This window comes from Crinia signifera, chromosome 3 (genome assembly GCF_055691185.1).
Source record: "Crinia signifera chromosome 3, ASM5569118v1, whole genome shotgun sequence".
Lineage (NCBI taxonomy): Eukaryota > Metazoa > Chordata > Amphibia > Anura > Myobatrachidae > Crinia > Crinia signifera.
The window spans coordinates 77,397,221-77,415,655 of NC_139219.1; the positions used below are offsets into that span (position 1 = coordinate 77,397,221).

The following is an 18,435-nucleotide window of genomic DNA, read 5'->3' on the forward strand; positions in this document are numbered from 1 at the left end:
GGGGGGGGGGGGCAAAATATACCCTTGCTCCAGGCACCATGTCAGACCTTTATGGCTCATAGCTAAAAAATATATGATGCTCCATAGGTCATTTATTACAGATTCCTAGAACTCAAACTATACTGTGGCTCAGAGGTGACAGTTCTCACATCATTTATTATATTCTGCATGATGGAAAAAGAAACCAGTGATGTTTGCTGTGCGTATGCAGTCACAGACACTATTTACTGTGACAAGACTGGTGCCTGAGAATTTCTCCTTCATTAAAGAGAAGAGGAGAGTCAAATCTAGTTCAGATCCATAAAATCTGCCAAATGTATGAAATAAGCAGCTATGTGCTGGAACCATAATAATGGAAACCGCTCTTAATTAAGGTATCAAGAGACCAGTTACTTCATTAGCAAAGAAGAAATGTACAATAATCTATTGACATCTGACACTGATTTGTATCTGAGGCTTGATGAGGCTTCTCAGATACATGTTTATCAATAGAAGTATACCGATATCCTATCCTTTTCTAACACTTATTTCTGATTATACGTATGCATTAGCGGAACCTTTGTAAGAATTGACTGCCGACCCAAATTAGTCCGCTCTCACAAGAAATACGAAAGGGCACTAATGACACTTATTATAACCAATGTAACCATATAGGAGGACATTTATGAAAATGCCAGTGCAAAATAAAAAGAAATACGATGGATCAAGCTTTAATATGGTTTATCTGCCCAAATTACAGAAACTCAAGGTTCTGATTCAGCTTTGTTAGCAAAGCAAAAAAGCTCACAAATGGGCAAAACGATGTTGCTCTGCAGGTGGGGCTGATGTAGCATGCAAAGAGATATTTACATTTGGTTGGGCTATATTTTACTATGCGCTGTAAATACTGTCTGCTTTATTTATATAGTGCAATTTAGTGAACACACACACCCCATCCAAATAAAAAACTCCCTGCACATGTTACGTCTGCCCCATCTGCAGTGCAACATGGTTCTGTCCATTTGATTTTATTTTGCAATCAACTAAGATCTGAAATACTATTATGACTCACATTTATATATCATGGATCTGCAGACATAATTGCTTTTCAAAGAACTTATTATGGATTGCAGTTTGACAACTATGTATCATGGTTTTAAAAACTGGATGACAAAAATATATTTATTTATTTATTAACAGTTTCTTATGTAGCGCACACATATTCCGCGGCGCTTTACAAAGTATAGTTGAACATTAACATCAGTCCCTGCCCCAGTGGAGCTTACAATCTATATTCCCTTCCACATATACACGCACACACAGACATTCTAGGGTTAATTTTTGTTGGGAGCCAATTAGCCTACCAGTATATTTTTATATATTAAAATATAGCAAAACATTTTCATTTCACAGTGATTTTATATTGTAAATTGCCTTTCGATTTACCTAATTATTGTTCTCTAACTTATTGTCATCGTTATTTTCAGCAAGCTAAGATGTAACTGTGTCAGCCAGCTTCCTAGTCTCCATCCAACATTTACTCATGCAACTCATGTTTGTACTCAAAGCTTAAAAGCCAGAGACCCATGGGAACCTGATTATTTGGATTAGTGTAACAGTACCTAGTGTGCTTACATTTTGTACAGCATTCTCACAACGCTGTAAATCTAGGAGGAAACCGAACATAACATTATCATTAGCTGTAAATTGTATATTGGGGAACAGCTAATATACACAGGGGTGGATTGGCCATAGGCCTCATAGGGATGATCCTTGGCGGGCCGCTGCCCCTGTGAGGCAACCTGTCAGCCAGTGACAGGTGGCCTCACAGGTACTGGCCCCATTCCCCTCCTGTATCCCATACAATCAACCTTTGTCAGAGCACAGAGCATAGTACCCAATGCTGCAAATACTCATCTAAGGTGGACACTCATCTATATCCATTGTGACATCTATTATAGGGACAGGGGTGTGTGCTATCTGGGGTCTAACAATTTATGGGGTGTTTCTGGGATCCACTGGGTGAAGGGTGGTAATATTTGCGATATTTGGAAGATGTGGTAATTATTTTTCTGCTTGATGGTGGTTTTGGTGTCTGTGATCAGTCTTAGTGGGGGGAGGTGGGGTATTATTTGGAATGTTTGGGTTTGTGGTTTGTCACAGCTGCTTAAAGTTCTGGGGTCCACTAGACTGCCAAGGGTATTGAAACCAACGGCTTCCACATATGTGTAGTTATGTATTAATCCCGCCTATGTTGGTGTTGGTTCCACCAACATTTGATTTGGTGCCGCCCACATGAGGCCACTTTTATAAATTATTCCAGGGCCACTTTTAGTACTCAATCTGCCCCTGATTATACAGTATATTACACTGGGCAAACAGGACCGTTTCTAGGGTCGGCTGTGATGTGCAATCCCAATGGGCATGAAATTACCCCAGATTCAGTGGCTATGTGTGAGCCAAAGATGGGCCGTCCGCCATCCCCGCAATTAAGTGAGGGCGGAAGAAGGACTGGGGGGGGGGAGGTTTAAAGTTCTTAAGGTGACTTCCAGATGGTTGTACAGAAGTAATTTACTGATGGAACCATTACTTTATGACATTGTGCTACAGCTGGTCAGCCTAAGGAGGTCATTGTGGTTGACACCCAAAGCTGCAAAATTTGCAGCTTTGTATGTAATTTAAACACTGCCAGCACAATCAGCCGCCCCCCTTGTACGCTGAATATCCCCATAAACATCCATTCGCAGCCTTGGGTGTGGAGACAAAATCATTCGATGGTTGCTGACCATCGAATGATTTTGCAGGCACTTGTAGATATAGTGACGCCCAGAGCAGCTATAGACAAGTGTACCAAACACTGGGAGTCACATCCAGACGGTAACATACAAGATCTACAAAGGTGGAAATGAACCCGGGTAAGCTCACCATATGTAGGCCTCACATATAAGATGTGTCTTACATCTGCGTGCATCCTGCACGGGAAGCGGGTGGGCAGCTGATGTCCTCTGACATCAGCTGCCCGCACCCGTGTCACGGGCGCATTTACATGGGAACACCCAGAGTTTTAATGGGGACACCCATGAAACGCTGGTCATTCATATGGCCGCAGCCTCTCACCACCACCTCACACCCCCTGCCTGCATTGTTAGGTGAGAATGGGATGGCGAACAAGCAGTTCGTTGCACCACCTCGCACCAAGTGGCTGCACACGCGCATAACCATTTATGCGCAGTCGCTCACAATCGTTCACACACCTTTCGCTACATGCACATGAGCAGTATGAATGGCAAGTCCTTGACCGTCCATACACGAGTGTTTAGCAGCATTACCATACCTCCCAACTGTCCCGCTTACCGCGGGAACATCCTGGTATTTGGGGACGTTCTCGCGTCCCACCCGGGGCCGCCATTGTCCTGCGGTGGGGGGGGGGGGGCAGTTGGGAGTCCCCCCAGCCTGGCAAGAATGGACAGCGTCTATTCAGTTCCGCAGAGCGGTGGAATACGGGGGTGCGGCCGAAGGCCGCGTCATCCCGTGAGGACATGCCCCCTTTTTAAAGGCCTCACCCCTTTTTCAGGAGCGCGTGAGGCTTCGCCACCCGGGAGTCCCAGTCTCCAAAAAGTTGGCAGGTATGGCATTACAATAGGAGCTATAAGCGCTATTAGCCTAGGGCACCTGGAACCTTTAATCAGGGTAAGCCTCGTCCTAATGTGTGTCCCCAGGTATTGCTTCCTCAGCTTGGGTGCTGCTAGTCTTTCCCATTGTCACATCTGTGTTACGGGAGCAGTGTTACATCCCAGCCTTATACAGCTGACCACTGCTTTGTGCATCAGTTGGAATAACACTCCCATAAGTTTGGCACTAGAAGTAATGCCCCTAGTGCATTGGCTGCCAGGCCGCAGCCATTCGTCCAAAACAAGAGCTGGTATTTACTGCAGCATTTTTTTGTTCATGTTTAAACTGACTTAAGAAAAAGAAAAAAATCTTTATCATGTGTGGTGACAGATGAGAATGACAGCCAGATCAGTGATCTTGCTGGATATATGGATTGTTACGTCTATCACAGTTGATTTCCCTGTGTTAGCCAATACCAGAGAGAGGATGCAGTCGGCAGGCAATAAAAAGGTTGACAATCAATAGGTCGACCACTGTCGGTCGACAGGCCATATGTCGACACATGAAAAAGGTCTGCATACCTAAGGTCAACATAGTCAAAAGGTTAAAACATACAATAGGTCGACATGAAAAGGTCCACATTAGTTTATTACTTTTTTTCATACCAATTTTTCATTGTATACCCACCCTGATGGGTAATTTGTATGTGAAATGCCCCCTCCCATTGTTAACGTCACCCCACGATGAACGCCAACCCGAAGCGTGGCGAACGCAGCGAGCCCGCGTGGGGCGGCGGTACACGTCCTACGACCTTTTCATACCCCCACTATCCACGTCGGGGTGGAGTCGATTTTATATAGTGTGGCGAGCCCGAAGCGTGGCGAGCGCAGCGATCCCCGCGAGGGGACGTGTAATACCTGTAAAGTGATGCACGTCCCCTCGCGGGGCTCGCCACGCTTCGGGCTCGCGCCAACGTGGATAGTGGGGGTATGAAAAGGTCGGAGGACGCTTACTGCCGCCGCTCGCCACGCTTCGGGTTGACGTTCATCGTGGGGTGGCGTTAACAATGGGGGGGGGGGGCATTTGACCCATCAGGGTGGGTATACAATGAAAATTGGGGTCTGAGGGGCATTTAACACTGGGGCCAATGTAAAATCGGGTCTCAGGGACCATTTTACATTGGTTCCAATGTAAAAATCGGGTCGATCGCGTCGCATCGCATCGTATCGCATGCTATTTGGTTGCATGCGATGTGATCGACCCGATGGCTTACAATTAAAATCGGTGGCGCTGTGCTAGGAAACAAGTACCGAGTTATATTATAATAGAGCGCCGTGTGTATCGAGGCACCGTGCCCGAAGCATGGCAAGTGGAGCAAACCAGGGGACGCGCTACACTTCTATAGTGTCGATTTCGCATTATGTCAACGCAGACACAGAAAACCATGAAAAGTCCACGTGGTCCTTTCTGATGTCGACCTTCTCCATTTCGACATGTTGAATGTCGACCTTTTGACCTAAGGCATGTCAACCTTTTTCATGCGTTAACCTATCCTCTGTTAACCAATAGTGATTGACCTATTGATTGTCGACCTTCTTACCCCATCCGCATACCCAGGGGAATGGCCAGCGTTCTTATGGGGACGACAAAAAAGCGGGGCGTTCTCCGGGTCTGGCCCTGTGTTCGCCTCCACCCCTTATTCCCTGCAGCGAATGGCGATCCTGAATTAGCACCTATGTGGAGGGAATGCAGTTCCTGCATTGTGTTGTTACAGGCAATGAAACGGTGGGGCATCATTTGACACTGGAGACAAAGCAATGGACCATTACATGGCATCATGCATCTTCCACACAGCCAAAGAAATGTAAAACACTTCCTTCAGCAGTGAAGGTCATGGCGACCGTGTTTTAGGACCACAATGGGGCGCTTCTTTTTTATTTCCTCATCAAGGGAGATTCTGTGAATGCTGACCGCTATTGTAACAGGGGAGTAGCAACTGAAATACAGGCGTGTAGCGATCATTTCCAGCTGTTTCCATAGCTTGCGATTGCGATGTAATCATGGCTCTGGTGTCTTATTGCTAACAGTCATGGTGCCTGACCAGAGGGTTATTCAGATCAATGACTAACCAACGTGCTTCCAATGGTTACGTTTTCTTACACAAGCGGTGGAACTGAGATCATTTCAGCGGGCGTCAAATCTAGATGACTGCAGCATTTGCATATTTTCACACAGCTGCTACATATGGGTTCACAGCTGCTACAGCATTTGGTCCATTTCTGAATCCGCTCCATATTAAGCATAACCCAGGCATCATTGGGAATAAATGCTTCATTCATTGAGTTTCTTTAATTCTTTTTCTTTTAATGGATTTTATCTGTTACATAAGTGATAACAAGATCAGTTGTGACCAGTCTGCAATGAGATACCACCATACAACTCATACATGTATCAACATACAGAACATTCAGTCACACTGCATTTATGAGGCTGTAAGGAACACTTTGCAAAGCCTTTATTGAGGAGATGACCCGGGGAGGGATGCAAATGGTTTGTGCTCACTGTAGATATGATATAATTTACACTTTCAACATTAATTTCAGTCCTGGTGCTGCTTTGTCATGAAATAATCCTTTCCAATGCAACCCGCTGGCGTCCACATATTCACCTTCTCCCATCATCCTGTGAAGGTACAGAGTCGGGGTGAGGCTTGATTGTCTCTGACACGTACTTCATGCATGAAATGCTCTAATTCACTGCCCTAGATGTCTATTTATGCTACAGCTGATTGTTCTCCTAAACTGGATTACATGTGACAGATTAACGTACAATCAAATTGAAATGTTGCTGGAAATTAACTTTAATTAGCAACATAATTAGTTTTATTTTAGTAAGCTGTCTTTTGATAGCAACATGTGCAGAGAGCAAACTAGATTTACTATATAAACCGTAAAAGTTAGAGTGTCAGCATATGTGAGACAATGGAACTATCTGTGTATATATATATATATATATATATATATATATATATATATATATATATATATATATATATATATACACGTATGCTTGGGAGCTAGGCTTTTTCAGATGAGGGTTTATGTTATTTGGAGCATCATTCCCACATATTAACCCAGAAAGACACCGGGGGGTACATTTACTAAGATGGGAGTTCTGTAGAAGATGGGGTGTTGCCCATAGCAACCAAACAAAATCTACTTCTAATTTATTTAGCACCTTCTAGAAGATAATAGGTAGTATCACCTTCAATAGAGCTCCCATCTAAGGAAAGAAACCCCTAAGATACAAGCTGAAACTAGAGACTCTGGGGTTCGGAAGCAGAAGATAGTTATATGTAATAAAGAAAAGTAACAAAAAAGAAAACATAGTATTGACAACCAGTATATATACTTTTGTTCACCTGCTGATATCCGGCAAGGGATACTCAGTCGAAATAACGACAAATAGCGAATGGTTCTACCAGCCTCGGTCTGCTTGTAGATTTGTAGAAGGGTCAGACTTACATTTGCACAGACTAGAAAAATGATTGGATGGTTCGGGAATTGCGTAAGGATTTGCAGTTGAATTGTGATATTTTCGCAATTCACTTGTAGATTTGAATGGGGCAAGTTTTCTTTCTGTCTGGGCGGCAGCTATGTACCCGCAGTGAACAGAGATCATCAATCAACTATGAATCAGACCCTGTGATAGTAGCATGAATAGCAAGCATGATAAAAGTTCACAGTACTCGTAGGGTTAGTACAATAGGTATTAAAATAGTTCATACTATAGGCCCATACACACTAGTCGATTTTCAGCTGAAAATCGCTCAACACAGCCGTTTTGAGTTATTTTCATCTAAAAATCGACTAGTGTGTATGCCCCAGCGACCCCCGACTAGCGATGATGCGCGCTCCTGCATCATCGATAGGGAGGTGGGCCATCTGCTGGTTTTACCAGCACATCTAGTGATATGGCTGCTATCATGTGTACGGCAGCCGGGCTGAAAGTCTTTCAGTCTGGCTGACAGCCTGCTCGCTCCCCCTGCTCATACTCACCCTGCCCCACTCCAATGCCGCCTGGCTCTCCTTCAATGCTGCGGCTGCACGACTTCCACTCCACTCCCCCGCCCGGACATACAGCCCGGGGGGACGCCCCTCTCCCTGCAGTACACCCCGCCCCCCAGCTGACTGGCCGCTCGCCCGCTCCCTCCCACTGTGTGGAGCATCCATACACTATTGGCCACCAATGAATTCATTTTAAGGCAGTAATATATACGTTGCTGGCACATGCCAACAATATATATATTACTGGCACCACTGGGCACCAATGACACTTATAAGCCAGTAATATATACAGAAGAAGTAGAATCTGATAGAACTCCCATCTTAGCAAATTTACCCCCAATGAGTCATAGTAGGAAAATTTACTGGGAAAAGATGGGAATTAAATTTCACATGGGCTGTTGCTATGGGCAACCAATCAGATACTATCTATTATCTTATACAAAGTGCTCAATAAATAAGGTCAATTCTGATAATTGCCCATAGCAACAACCCATGTGACATAGAACTGCCATCTTAGTAAGTTTCCCACATACTGTAAGTGCTAAATGTGAATGTGTAGTACGCAGATGGATCTGTGCATGAGCTCCTAAGTACTCCATTAATGAGGAGACAAATGTGTTGGTAAGGGATGATGAATATTACCAGGGAGTTCAATATCTTTATCATTTTTGTCAATTTGGCAAAACTCTTATATGACAACACAGCCAGTGTGCAGTTAGTGCTTCATCTGTCCTACATACCGTGTTTCCCCGATAATAAGACAACCCCCGAAAATAAGACCTCCCCCAGCTTTTGGAAATATGTCCAAAATAAGACCTCCCCCGAAAATAAGGCCGATTCAAATTTCAATCCTGTGCAATGCAAACAATAAATACAAGACCCCGCTAACCTCCGCTAACCTCCAGGTGATCTTCAATCACCTCTGAGGTATTTAGAGACCTCCGTCTTCTACAGATGCCGCTTTACTCCCGGTCCCAGGGATGCATTGCGGAAGCCGCGTGACGTCGCCGCTCACATCACGCGGCAGCAGCAGCACGGCTGTAGCAGAGCACGGAGCTGGCGTTGATGAGACAGAGAGGAGGCGAGTTGGTTAACGGAGGCTACGGTACGTTCTTTAACCTGGGGCATGTTTACAAGGGGCACTGGGGCATGTGTGCAAGGAGCACTGGGGGCATGCTTAAAAGGAGGACAGGGGCATGTTTACCATATCAAGGGGGTTTGGGGCATGTCAAAGATGGCGGTCTGGAGGCATTTTTAAGATGGCGGACTGGGGCCTGTTTAAAAGGAGCACTGGGGCCTGTTTAAAAGGAGCACTGGGGGCATGTTTAAAAGGAGCACTGGGGGCATGTTTAAATTTGTACCGTATTAAAATAAGACCTCCCCTGAAAATAAGGCCTATGGTGTTTTTTGTTGGTTGAAAAAAAATAAGACAGTGTCTTATTATCGGGGAAACACGGTAGCTTCATGTCCACTGCAACTGGTGGCTTGCTTGGAATAATCTAGTTTATGAGCAGCCTCTATAAGACTATACTGCCTGAAGATCAGCCCTCAATAAAAATCCAATTATCTTTGCAAAAGTTCTATGAAAACACAAATAAACTCACGCACTGTCATACTCTGTGACTCTAAACATGGCATGTAACTGTAATGGGTTTAACAACCTATTAGTTGTCTCTATCTGCCTGCAGGGGATGTGCTGAAATGTAAATAATTTCTATCAGTATTATTTTTTGCTGAAGACATGAGATGATTTTTGAGATGCAGGTTAATAAAAAAAGAAGGCACAGCCATCCTTAAGGAAATTAATGAAGATCATTAACTGGCTAATGTAGTGTTTCTACTTCTAGGTGTTAAAATGATGAGTTCTAAAATTAACACATATTAATCAAAGGGAATAGATTAATTGCACATAATATAATGATCAAATAAAACTATGACGGAGCTGTTGAGATGGTATGCGGTCCCTGGTTCGACAATGTCTAGGTTGACAGTCACTAGGTGGCCTAGTGACTAGGCTGACACCTGGAAATGGTCGACATACCTTAGGTCGGCACTGACAGAAGGTCGACACAAGCTTAAGGTCGTTTTTTTTTGGTGTAGACCGACGGTTCATACAGGGCCGGTGCTAGGGTGTTCGGCGCCCCCCTGCAAACTATAAATTTGCGCCCTCCCATACTTTATAAAGAGACAGCGTGTGCTGAAAAAAGGTTGCCCTAGCCTGCGTTCCCATGAAATATTTTTCAATTCTCTGATAGCATCATATATATATATATATATATATATATATATATATATATATATTTATGTGTGTGTTAAATTGTTGTATGTCATGTACTGTCTATGAATTATATGAAGTGCACTTCAAATATTATGGATTATATATATATATATATATATTAAAATAATTTACTTCATATAAATTGTTATAATCATTGGACTGGGTACAGCTGTGCATCTTAAATGTATCGATTTATAATCGCTATCACTCCTGCTTGTTACAGAGGCTCACAAAGCCTCTGATAAGGGGCTGCAGCTATTACCCGGAATAGTGAAAGGGCTGCACCAATTTTAGAACCAGCGCTACTGTGTGACTGTGGTGTCACCCCTTTCTTCCTTTTTGTAATTAGACAGAGACTCTGAGCCCATGTGTTGTCACTCACCCTGCTTATACTGGCAACTGTGTTTATTTTATTTTTAAATGGTGGGTGTCGTGGTTCCAGCGGCAGATAGCAGGCCAAAGGGGAGCGCCACAGCATTTAACCCACTTACCGGGTCCTGCCGGCTCTGCCCATCCCTCCTGTGCTTCCCATCACACAAATCTCCCCTGTGCCCCCCCTTCTACATTCCTCCTGTGACCCCCATCACAAACATCCCTCCTGAGCCCCAACACACAGATCCCTACTGTACCACCTTATCACAAATAATCCTCTAGTGCCCCCCATCACACAACCCTCCTGTGCCCCCCCATCACACCCATACCTCATGTGTCTGTGCCCCAACAAAGCACATACAACCTGCTGTAGTAGTATCTGACCTGACACAGGACAGAAAGAGATGACAGAGCCTCCTGATGTTGATAGGGACACCCCTCTGCCCCTCCAGCTGTACAGCAGCTAGCCTGGGGTCCCTCGCAGAGGTTCTCTATCACTCCTCTTGTGCTTCACTCAACTAATTCAGTATGTGGCAGACTAGATGTGAGTGTGTGTGTGTGTGTGTGTGTGTGTGTGTGTGAAAAATTTGAGAGTTTTTTGAGTGTGTGGGATACAGAGGTGGGAGAGAGTTTGTGAGAGAGACAAAGTAAAGGAGAGAAACACACATAGGGAGGGAGGGAGTGTGAGAGATAGAAGCAGACTGTGTGTGTGACAGAGAAAGAGTGTTGAGAGAGAGAGAGATATGGAAAGACTGTGGAAGAAATTTACTAAGATGTGTACTGTATTCTACTTCACATAAGATCTTGTCTACTAACTTTTAGAGGGTGCTAATAGCAACATCACATGTCGAATACACATCTTAGTAAATTTCCCGCTGTATATTTTAGAGAAGGGGAGGGAGACTGTGGACCTTATACAGATCTGATTGCAGTACAAATTTGTTTGTAAAATGGACAAAACCCTGTGCACTGCAGGTGGGGCAGATGTAACATGTGCAGAGAGAGTTATATTTGGGTGGGGTGTGTTGAAACTAAAATCTAAATTGCAGTGTAAAAATAATGCAGCCAGTATTTACCCTGCACAGAAACAAAATAACTCACACAAATCTAACTCTCTCTCTCTCTCTCTCTCTCTCTATATATATATATATATATATATATATATATATATATTTATTACATCTGCCCCACCACTGCAGGTTTTGCCCATTTTCCAAAAAATTTGTACTGCGATCAGATTTGAATAAAGGAGTGAGTGAGTGAGTGTGTGAGTGAGAGAGAGAGATAGCCAGGGAGAAAGTATGAGAGGGAGTGATAGAGGACGGGAGGTATTAATATACATCACCACCCGGCCCCCGCGATACCAGCGCATATGTACTAACATATGCGGCTGGCATTGCGGTGCGGTGATGGAGGCCTCCACCCCCCTGTAGCCGGAAGGATGTCCGGGTGCTTTACTAGGGGGAGGAAGGGCTTACCTTCCAGGTCCATGAGGACCTGGACTAAGGTAAGCTAGAGGGAGGGGGAGAGATGGGTGGCGATATATTACTATGTGGTATCGTGGCGGCGGGGTTTTAATACATAGAAAAATGCGTTAAAACTGGGATTTTACCGCATTTTCCCTTTAGTACATCCCTCCCAGAGTGTGAGACAGAGAGTGGATGTGAGGGAGAAAGTCTTGAGAGAGGAAGTGCGAGATTAAGGGAGAGTGTGTGTCTCACATACATTCCCTCACAAGGAGTGTGTGTGAGAGAGAGAGGGGGAGAGTCTGAGAGTTAGAGGAGAGAGTGTGAAAGAGAGAGTGTGAGAGGGATAGAGGAAAATCTGAGAGTGAGAAAGAGAGTTAGACCAGGGAGGAACCTAGACAGCTGCTGTATGCAGTAAGATGGCTGCTCACCTTGGAGGGTCCAGTCTCACCGTGCACACACCAATAACCAGGGAGGATCCAGGAGACCTTTGCTGCACCAATTTGAATTCTTCAGCTGATTTTTTTTTACACCTAAATAAAATTAGAAATGTGGCACAGTTGGCAGAGCTGGCTTGAGGAGGGGAGCTCATGGGCACGGAACCCCCACTCTGAGAGGCCCCCACCTGTTGCTGCAGTTTGAGGAACTGCTACAGGCACAGTGCCAGAGTAAGGGTACGGCTTCCAGACACGGCCACCACTACCCCTAACTCTGCAGTGGGCGGCCTCTTTCTATTCGCCCGGGGCAGTGGGGACTCTGGAATATCCAGATGACCTATATTCGCGATGGCAGTGGGGGAATCAGGTAGAATTATGTAGGTTTCTGAGCAGCTGTAGACTCTGGGAATCGCCTGGGAATTTCTCAAGGATGCAAGAGTATCCCTCCCCCCCATATTACATCCAGTACACACTGCCATTACATAACACACATCCCCCCATATACACACACCACTATGATACATTACACACATCCGCCCCCATATTACATTTACTACTCACATTATTATATTACATTATACACATCCCCCCAGCCAGTTGAGTACACTCATCAATGTATTATATTACACACAGAGCCCCCCACACACATTATATACAGCCCCAAGCACACACATCACTGTACTTTGTAAAGTGCAACAGAATATGCTGCGCTATATAATAAACTGCTAATAAATAAAATAAATATTACATTACAGAACCCCCACCTCCCTCACACACATTATATACAGCCCCCAGTACACACATAACTGTATTACATTACAGAGCCCCCCCTCCCCCACACTCACACATATTATATACAGCCCCCAGCACACACATCACTGTTTTATATTACAGATCCCCCCTCCCCCACACACATTATATACAGCCCCCAGCACACACATCACTTGATTACATTACAGAGTCCCCCCTCCCCCGCACACATGATTATATGCATACAAACATACATACATAATATACAGCCCCAGGCACACACATCACTATTGTATTACACCCAATCACACAAATTATATACAGCCCCTGACTACCCGCACGCAGGGCCGGCGCCACCACTAGGCAGCTTTAGGCATTTGCCTAGGGCGCCGGCCACTGGAGGGCGGAAGTTGGACTAGGTGTCGTCCTCGCCCGCCGCATCGCCTGTGCCCGTCGAGACTTGGCAGCAACAGCAGCACCGGCAGCCGGAGGTGAGAGGACACACTCCTCCTCCCTCCATGCTGCCGCCGCATCACACCCCCCCCCCCTGCTCCCTGTGGAGATACTCGTGGCAGCAGCAAGGGGACTCCCGCAGCCTGTGCCCGGCCAGCCTCCGCTCCCAGCTCTACCTGTGCCCGGCCAGCCTGCGCTCTAAGCTCAGCCTGTGCCTGAGCAACCCAGTTCTTCATCCAGGTGGGGTCCAGGGAGAGCCGGAGAGCCCTGCCCGCAGCCAGGCTCACCCCCCGGCCGTCCAGCACAGCGAGTCTGGCCAGAGCCCTGCGCCTCGGAGCTCCCCGCAGATCCAGCAGCACAAGCCGGAGACTGTGACACTCTTCCTCCCCTCCGCGCTGCTGCCGCATCGCACATCCTCCCCCTGCCCCCCGTGAAGATACTCAGCGGCAGCAGCAGCACGGCCACCGGCAGCAAAAGGAGGTGAGTGTACCAGGGGCGGATTGGGAAGTAAAACCAGCCCGGGAAATTTATGGAAGCAGCCCTGGGGGCGGGGTCTGTTGAAGGGGTGGAGTCTGTCAAGAGGGGGAGGATCTCTACTAATAGAATATGATTCAGCATTGCATGCAGTTGCGGTCTTTCTTTTTTTATGCAGTTGCATATAATACACTTATTGGTGCTTGAAATAAATAAAAAGCAGTGATCCCACAGGAAAAAAAAACCTGACTCCCAACAGGTAACCAACATATTGAACCCCGATATGGGGGAAAGAAACCCCAAAGAAAACAAAAACATATGCCACAACACAGTGGCACACACACTGACTCCAGAACAAAAAAAAAAACATTATACATTAGCCCCCACAGGAATAAAAAAAAAACACATTAGGCTCCACAATAGAAAAGAAAATGGCATGGGCTTGCATAAACCATATATGTACCTGAGGGCAGGGGTATGGTCAGTAGTGTGTGTATTTCCCTGGGGTTGGGGCAGGGATACTGTGTTTAGCAAGGGGTATATATTTTGGAGGCTGGAGTTAGATCGGATTGCGGCTATGTCTCGGGGTGCTGTATGGTGAGGCCTGGAAGAAAGCAGGGGGCAGGCTGGAGTAGTGGCAGTGCAGATAAGGGCACAGGCTGAGAGTGGTAGTGCAGATAAGGGAGCAGGCAGGCAGTAGTGACGGGGAGAAAAGGGCAGGCTGGAAGTAGCAATGGGAATCAGGGGCAGGTTGAAGTAGTGGTATTGCGGATAAGGGGACAGGCTGGGAGTAGTAGTGTGGGAAGCAGGAGACCAGCTGGACTAGTGGGAGGGGAGTAGTAATAGGCTGTGAAGGGGTATGTTTAGAATTAGGCTGCTGGGAGGTATGGTTAGAGTTGCAGGGAGGGGAGTTAGGACTAACTCTCGATGGTGTGTGTGTGGCTACGGCTAGGTTGCAACAGTGTGTGTATTGCTAGGGGCATATGCCACACTCTGTAATGCCCATTACACATTTTGCCACACACCGTGAGGCCCATTACATTTTATGTCAAGCACCGTAATGGCTATTACATATTATGCCACATTATTGGCGCTTACCTACATGTTAATTGCTAGGGGTTTCTTGCTCAATGCTCTATGCCAGGACCTTCATGCTCAATGCCATGGGGATTACATGCTCATTGCCATGGGGGAGTGAAATGCTCGTTGCCACGGGGGAGTTTAAGAGCGCTAACAGCAGCAAACAGACAGCCGGGCTAAGAGTCTTGTGCAGCCCAGCTCTATCAAGGCAGGTCTGCGCTATGTCAAATCTCATGCCAGCTCACGGTTTGGCAGCCAATCAGGAGCCACCACTGCTGCTCCCGATTGCCTGCCAGACCGCGAGCTCCGATTTGAAATAGCTGCACTGCAGGCCTGCTTGTCGGACCAGCTATCTATACACCGCGCACCTCACTCTCTGCACGGTTCAGCATCAGCAGCTGCGGAGAGTGAATAAGTGTGGTGCGGCTGCTGGACTCTGCCTGTTCCCGGACATTGTATAGTCCGGGAACACTAGGTCAATCGAATTGCAGGGGAAGAACATGAGTTACAATGCTGCCAATGGCACCACACTAAATTCAAATGATTTTGTACAAATCCCTATGGGGCTGCAAAGAAAACTGTCCAACTCCAAGCTGCTATAAAGTGCAGCTGCTGCTTATCCCATTATACATCATCTTTGGCTATCTTACCACTATGGTATACATGCCACTCCAAAGATTATTACACTGGTGCCTGTTAGCCCCACACATCGGTGCCATGTCCATATAGTATACATAGTATAGACCCCTACATGTACAGTAAATGCTCACCTGCTCTAATAGAGATATATATATATATATAGACAGTGGTCGAAGTGGAAATTTTGAAGTGGGGGTATGGAAATTTTGAAGTGGGGGTATGGAAAAGTAAAGAGTGAATATAGTGCGCACCTTCGGACACCCCCCTGTCCATCAACGTCCCCTGCCAGACTGCCCTGTTGTACAGGGGTATTACAAAAGCACAATATGTGCTGCTGAGTGATCAGAGAGCATCCTGAGGGGGAAAAAAAACTTTTTTTTTATATCTTTAGATTAAAGTGGGGGTATGCCATACCCCCGTATACCGCCCCACTTCGACCACTGTATATAGATATGTATCCCTGCTCCATATAGGGACTTATTTTTATGCTCCCAATATGTCCTTTGTACATATGTCCCCCCCATATGTCCTATGTACATATGGCCCCGCCCCATATGTCCTATGTACATATGCCCCCGCCCCATATGTCCTATGTACATATGCCCCCGCCCCATATGTCCTATGTACATATGTCCCCCCCCCATATGTCCTATGTACATATGTCCCCCCAATATGTCCTATGTACATATGTCCCCCCCATATGTCCTATGTACATATGTTCTCTCTTCCCCCCCCTTCCCCCATATGTCCTATGTACATATGTTCTCTCTCCCCTCCCCCCCCCCCCCAATATGTCCTATGTACATATGTTCTCTCCCCCCCCATGCTTCCCGGTGTGCCTACCCTATGCTCCAGTGCCCAGAGAGGGCGCACACTCACAGTTAACTCCAGCAGCCGGAACTAAACTTGACTCCCTGTCTCTGCAGCAGCAGCAGCTGCTGCTGCTGCATGCTGCTGCCTGCTGCTGCCTGGTGGTTAGTGAGCGTTCTATCACGGGGCGATTGCACAGTGTAGAGTGGGGAAGCATTGGCGGTGTGCGGCTGCCAGATTGCCGGGCTCTGCTGATCAAAGCACCGCGGGAGTAGCTGTGTGCGCTCGCGCATGCGCACTAGCTCTCCCGCGGCCATCTTTGTATTGGGAAAGTGCTGCGGCCGCGGCCGCTAGCACTGAGATGGTGTTTCACATGTCCGCAGCCCAGCCAGGGGGGTGAACAGCCCCTTCATGCCTGGAATGGGCCGGCCCACCGGGAAATGGCCCGGTTTTCCGGTGGGCCAATCCGCCCCTGGAGTGTACACTCTCCTCCCCCCCCCCGTGCTGCCGCCGCCACATCGCACATCCCCCCCCCGCCACCCGTGGAGATACTGCCCATGGAGCAGGCGAGCGCCGGGGAGCCCCCCTGCCTAGGGCGCTCCGGTGCTTAGCACCGGCCCTGACCGCACGGCAGGAAGAAGAGCTGCAAAGCAATTGCTGGCCTCACCACGGAGCTCAGTCAGTGGTGGGCGGGGCTAGCTTCCAGGAAGTAGCAGCAGAGCCCTGGCTGACAGCTCTGCTCTACCGATGTACAGGCACAAAGCATAGACTGACTGACCTCCTGTCAGCAGCAGCAGCAGCTTGGGCTACATCACAGGCTCAGCGGGCCACCCACAACCCCGCGGTGGTGATGTATTCCCTGTGGGTAGATGTAGAGGAGAACAGACCAGGCGCTGCCCACTCTTCATGCTGCCGCAGCCTGTCATAGCCAGACAGGCACAGGCTGCGGCAGCCAACAGCAGTCCAGCATTGTAGCAGAGCAGGGAGAGCAGAGCGCCTATCCAGCACTGCGCCTCCCTGCTTTGCAGGACTTGCTGAGTGGGTAGCGCCGGCCCTGGGTTCATACTTTACTATACAAGTGGGCATAGAGTGAGAATATACTAGTGTGCCGAGCGCAGAGAGGCGGCATGCCTGAAGCATGGCGAGCGGACGCGGTACACTTACATGGTGTCCATGATGACATACAGTATATTGACATAGCCAACAATAAAGCATGAAAAACTTGTGTCGACCTTCTGGCAATCTATGGTATTTCAAACATTTTCAGGTGTCGACATATTCATTGTCAACCATTAGTGGTCAACCTAGTAACTGTCGACTTAGACATTGTCCACCCACTATATCGTACAGGTGAGGCTCCTGCATATTCTGCCTCCTTCTTGCATTACTGATCCAAGCTGTGTTCTATCACCTGCTACACAGTTGGTGGTCGCGTAAGCCAGCCTGCCACAGGTCTGAGCAAGAGGCCAGGAAATCTCCGTCTTTGCAGATCCTGGCCTCGTTCCTCCCGGGCAATGATGAGAAATGGAGGATGTCGCTGCCACCAAACAGCATCATACTGTCAATAACTTGTTTGTCCATGTTTTCTTTCTTTGGCTTTATATTTGCTTACAGAAATTTTGGTACTTGTTTCCTAGCACGGCCACACCGATTTGCATCGCGGTGGTCGTGTCGGAAAAATTGCGTCGATCGCATCGCATGCGACGCGACCGACCCGATTTTTTAATTGAATCAAATGTGAATAGGGTCCCTGGGACCCGATTTTACATTGGATTCAATGTAAAATATTCCCTAGACACCCAATTTTACACCCTCAACGCCACCCCACAATTGACGAGAACCCGAAGCGTGGCGAGCGCAGTGAGCCCGCGAGGGGCGGCGGTGCGCGTCCTCCGACCTTTTCATACCCCTACTTTCCACGTCGGCGTTGAGCTCAGAATATAAAGTGTGGTGAGCGCAGCGAGCCACCGAGCCCAAAGCGTGGCGAGCACAGCGAGCCCCGGGAGGGGACGCATATA

At 47.1% G+C, this 18,435-nt stretch overlaps 1 protein-coding gene across 3 annotated transcripts in view; it reads right to left on the reverse strand.

The window, feature by feature from the left end:
- The window catches only part of MORN2 (MORN repeat containing 2), a 34,007-nt gene that overhangs the window by 5,594 nt on the left and 9,978 nt on the right, over positions 1-18,435 (reverse strand). The window contains exon 5 of one of the 3 annotated variants that reach the window (XM_083176069.1): positions 6,089-6,273. The exons of 1 other annotated variant lie outside the window; for it this stretch is intronic. In XM_083176069.1, coding sequence (XP_083032195.1) covers positions 6,171-6,273 — 103 coding nt within the window. In that variant the 3' untranslated portion in view covers positions 6,089-6,170. Of the gene's footprint in view, positions 1-6,088; positions 6,393-18,435 lie in introns of those variants that run through there. One more of the 3 variants, XM_083176071.1, reaches the window with a different exon arrangement.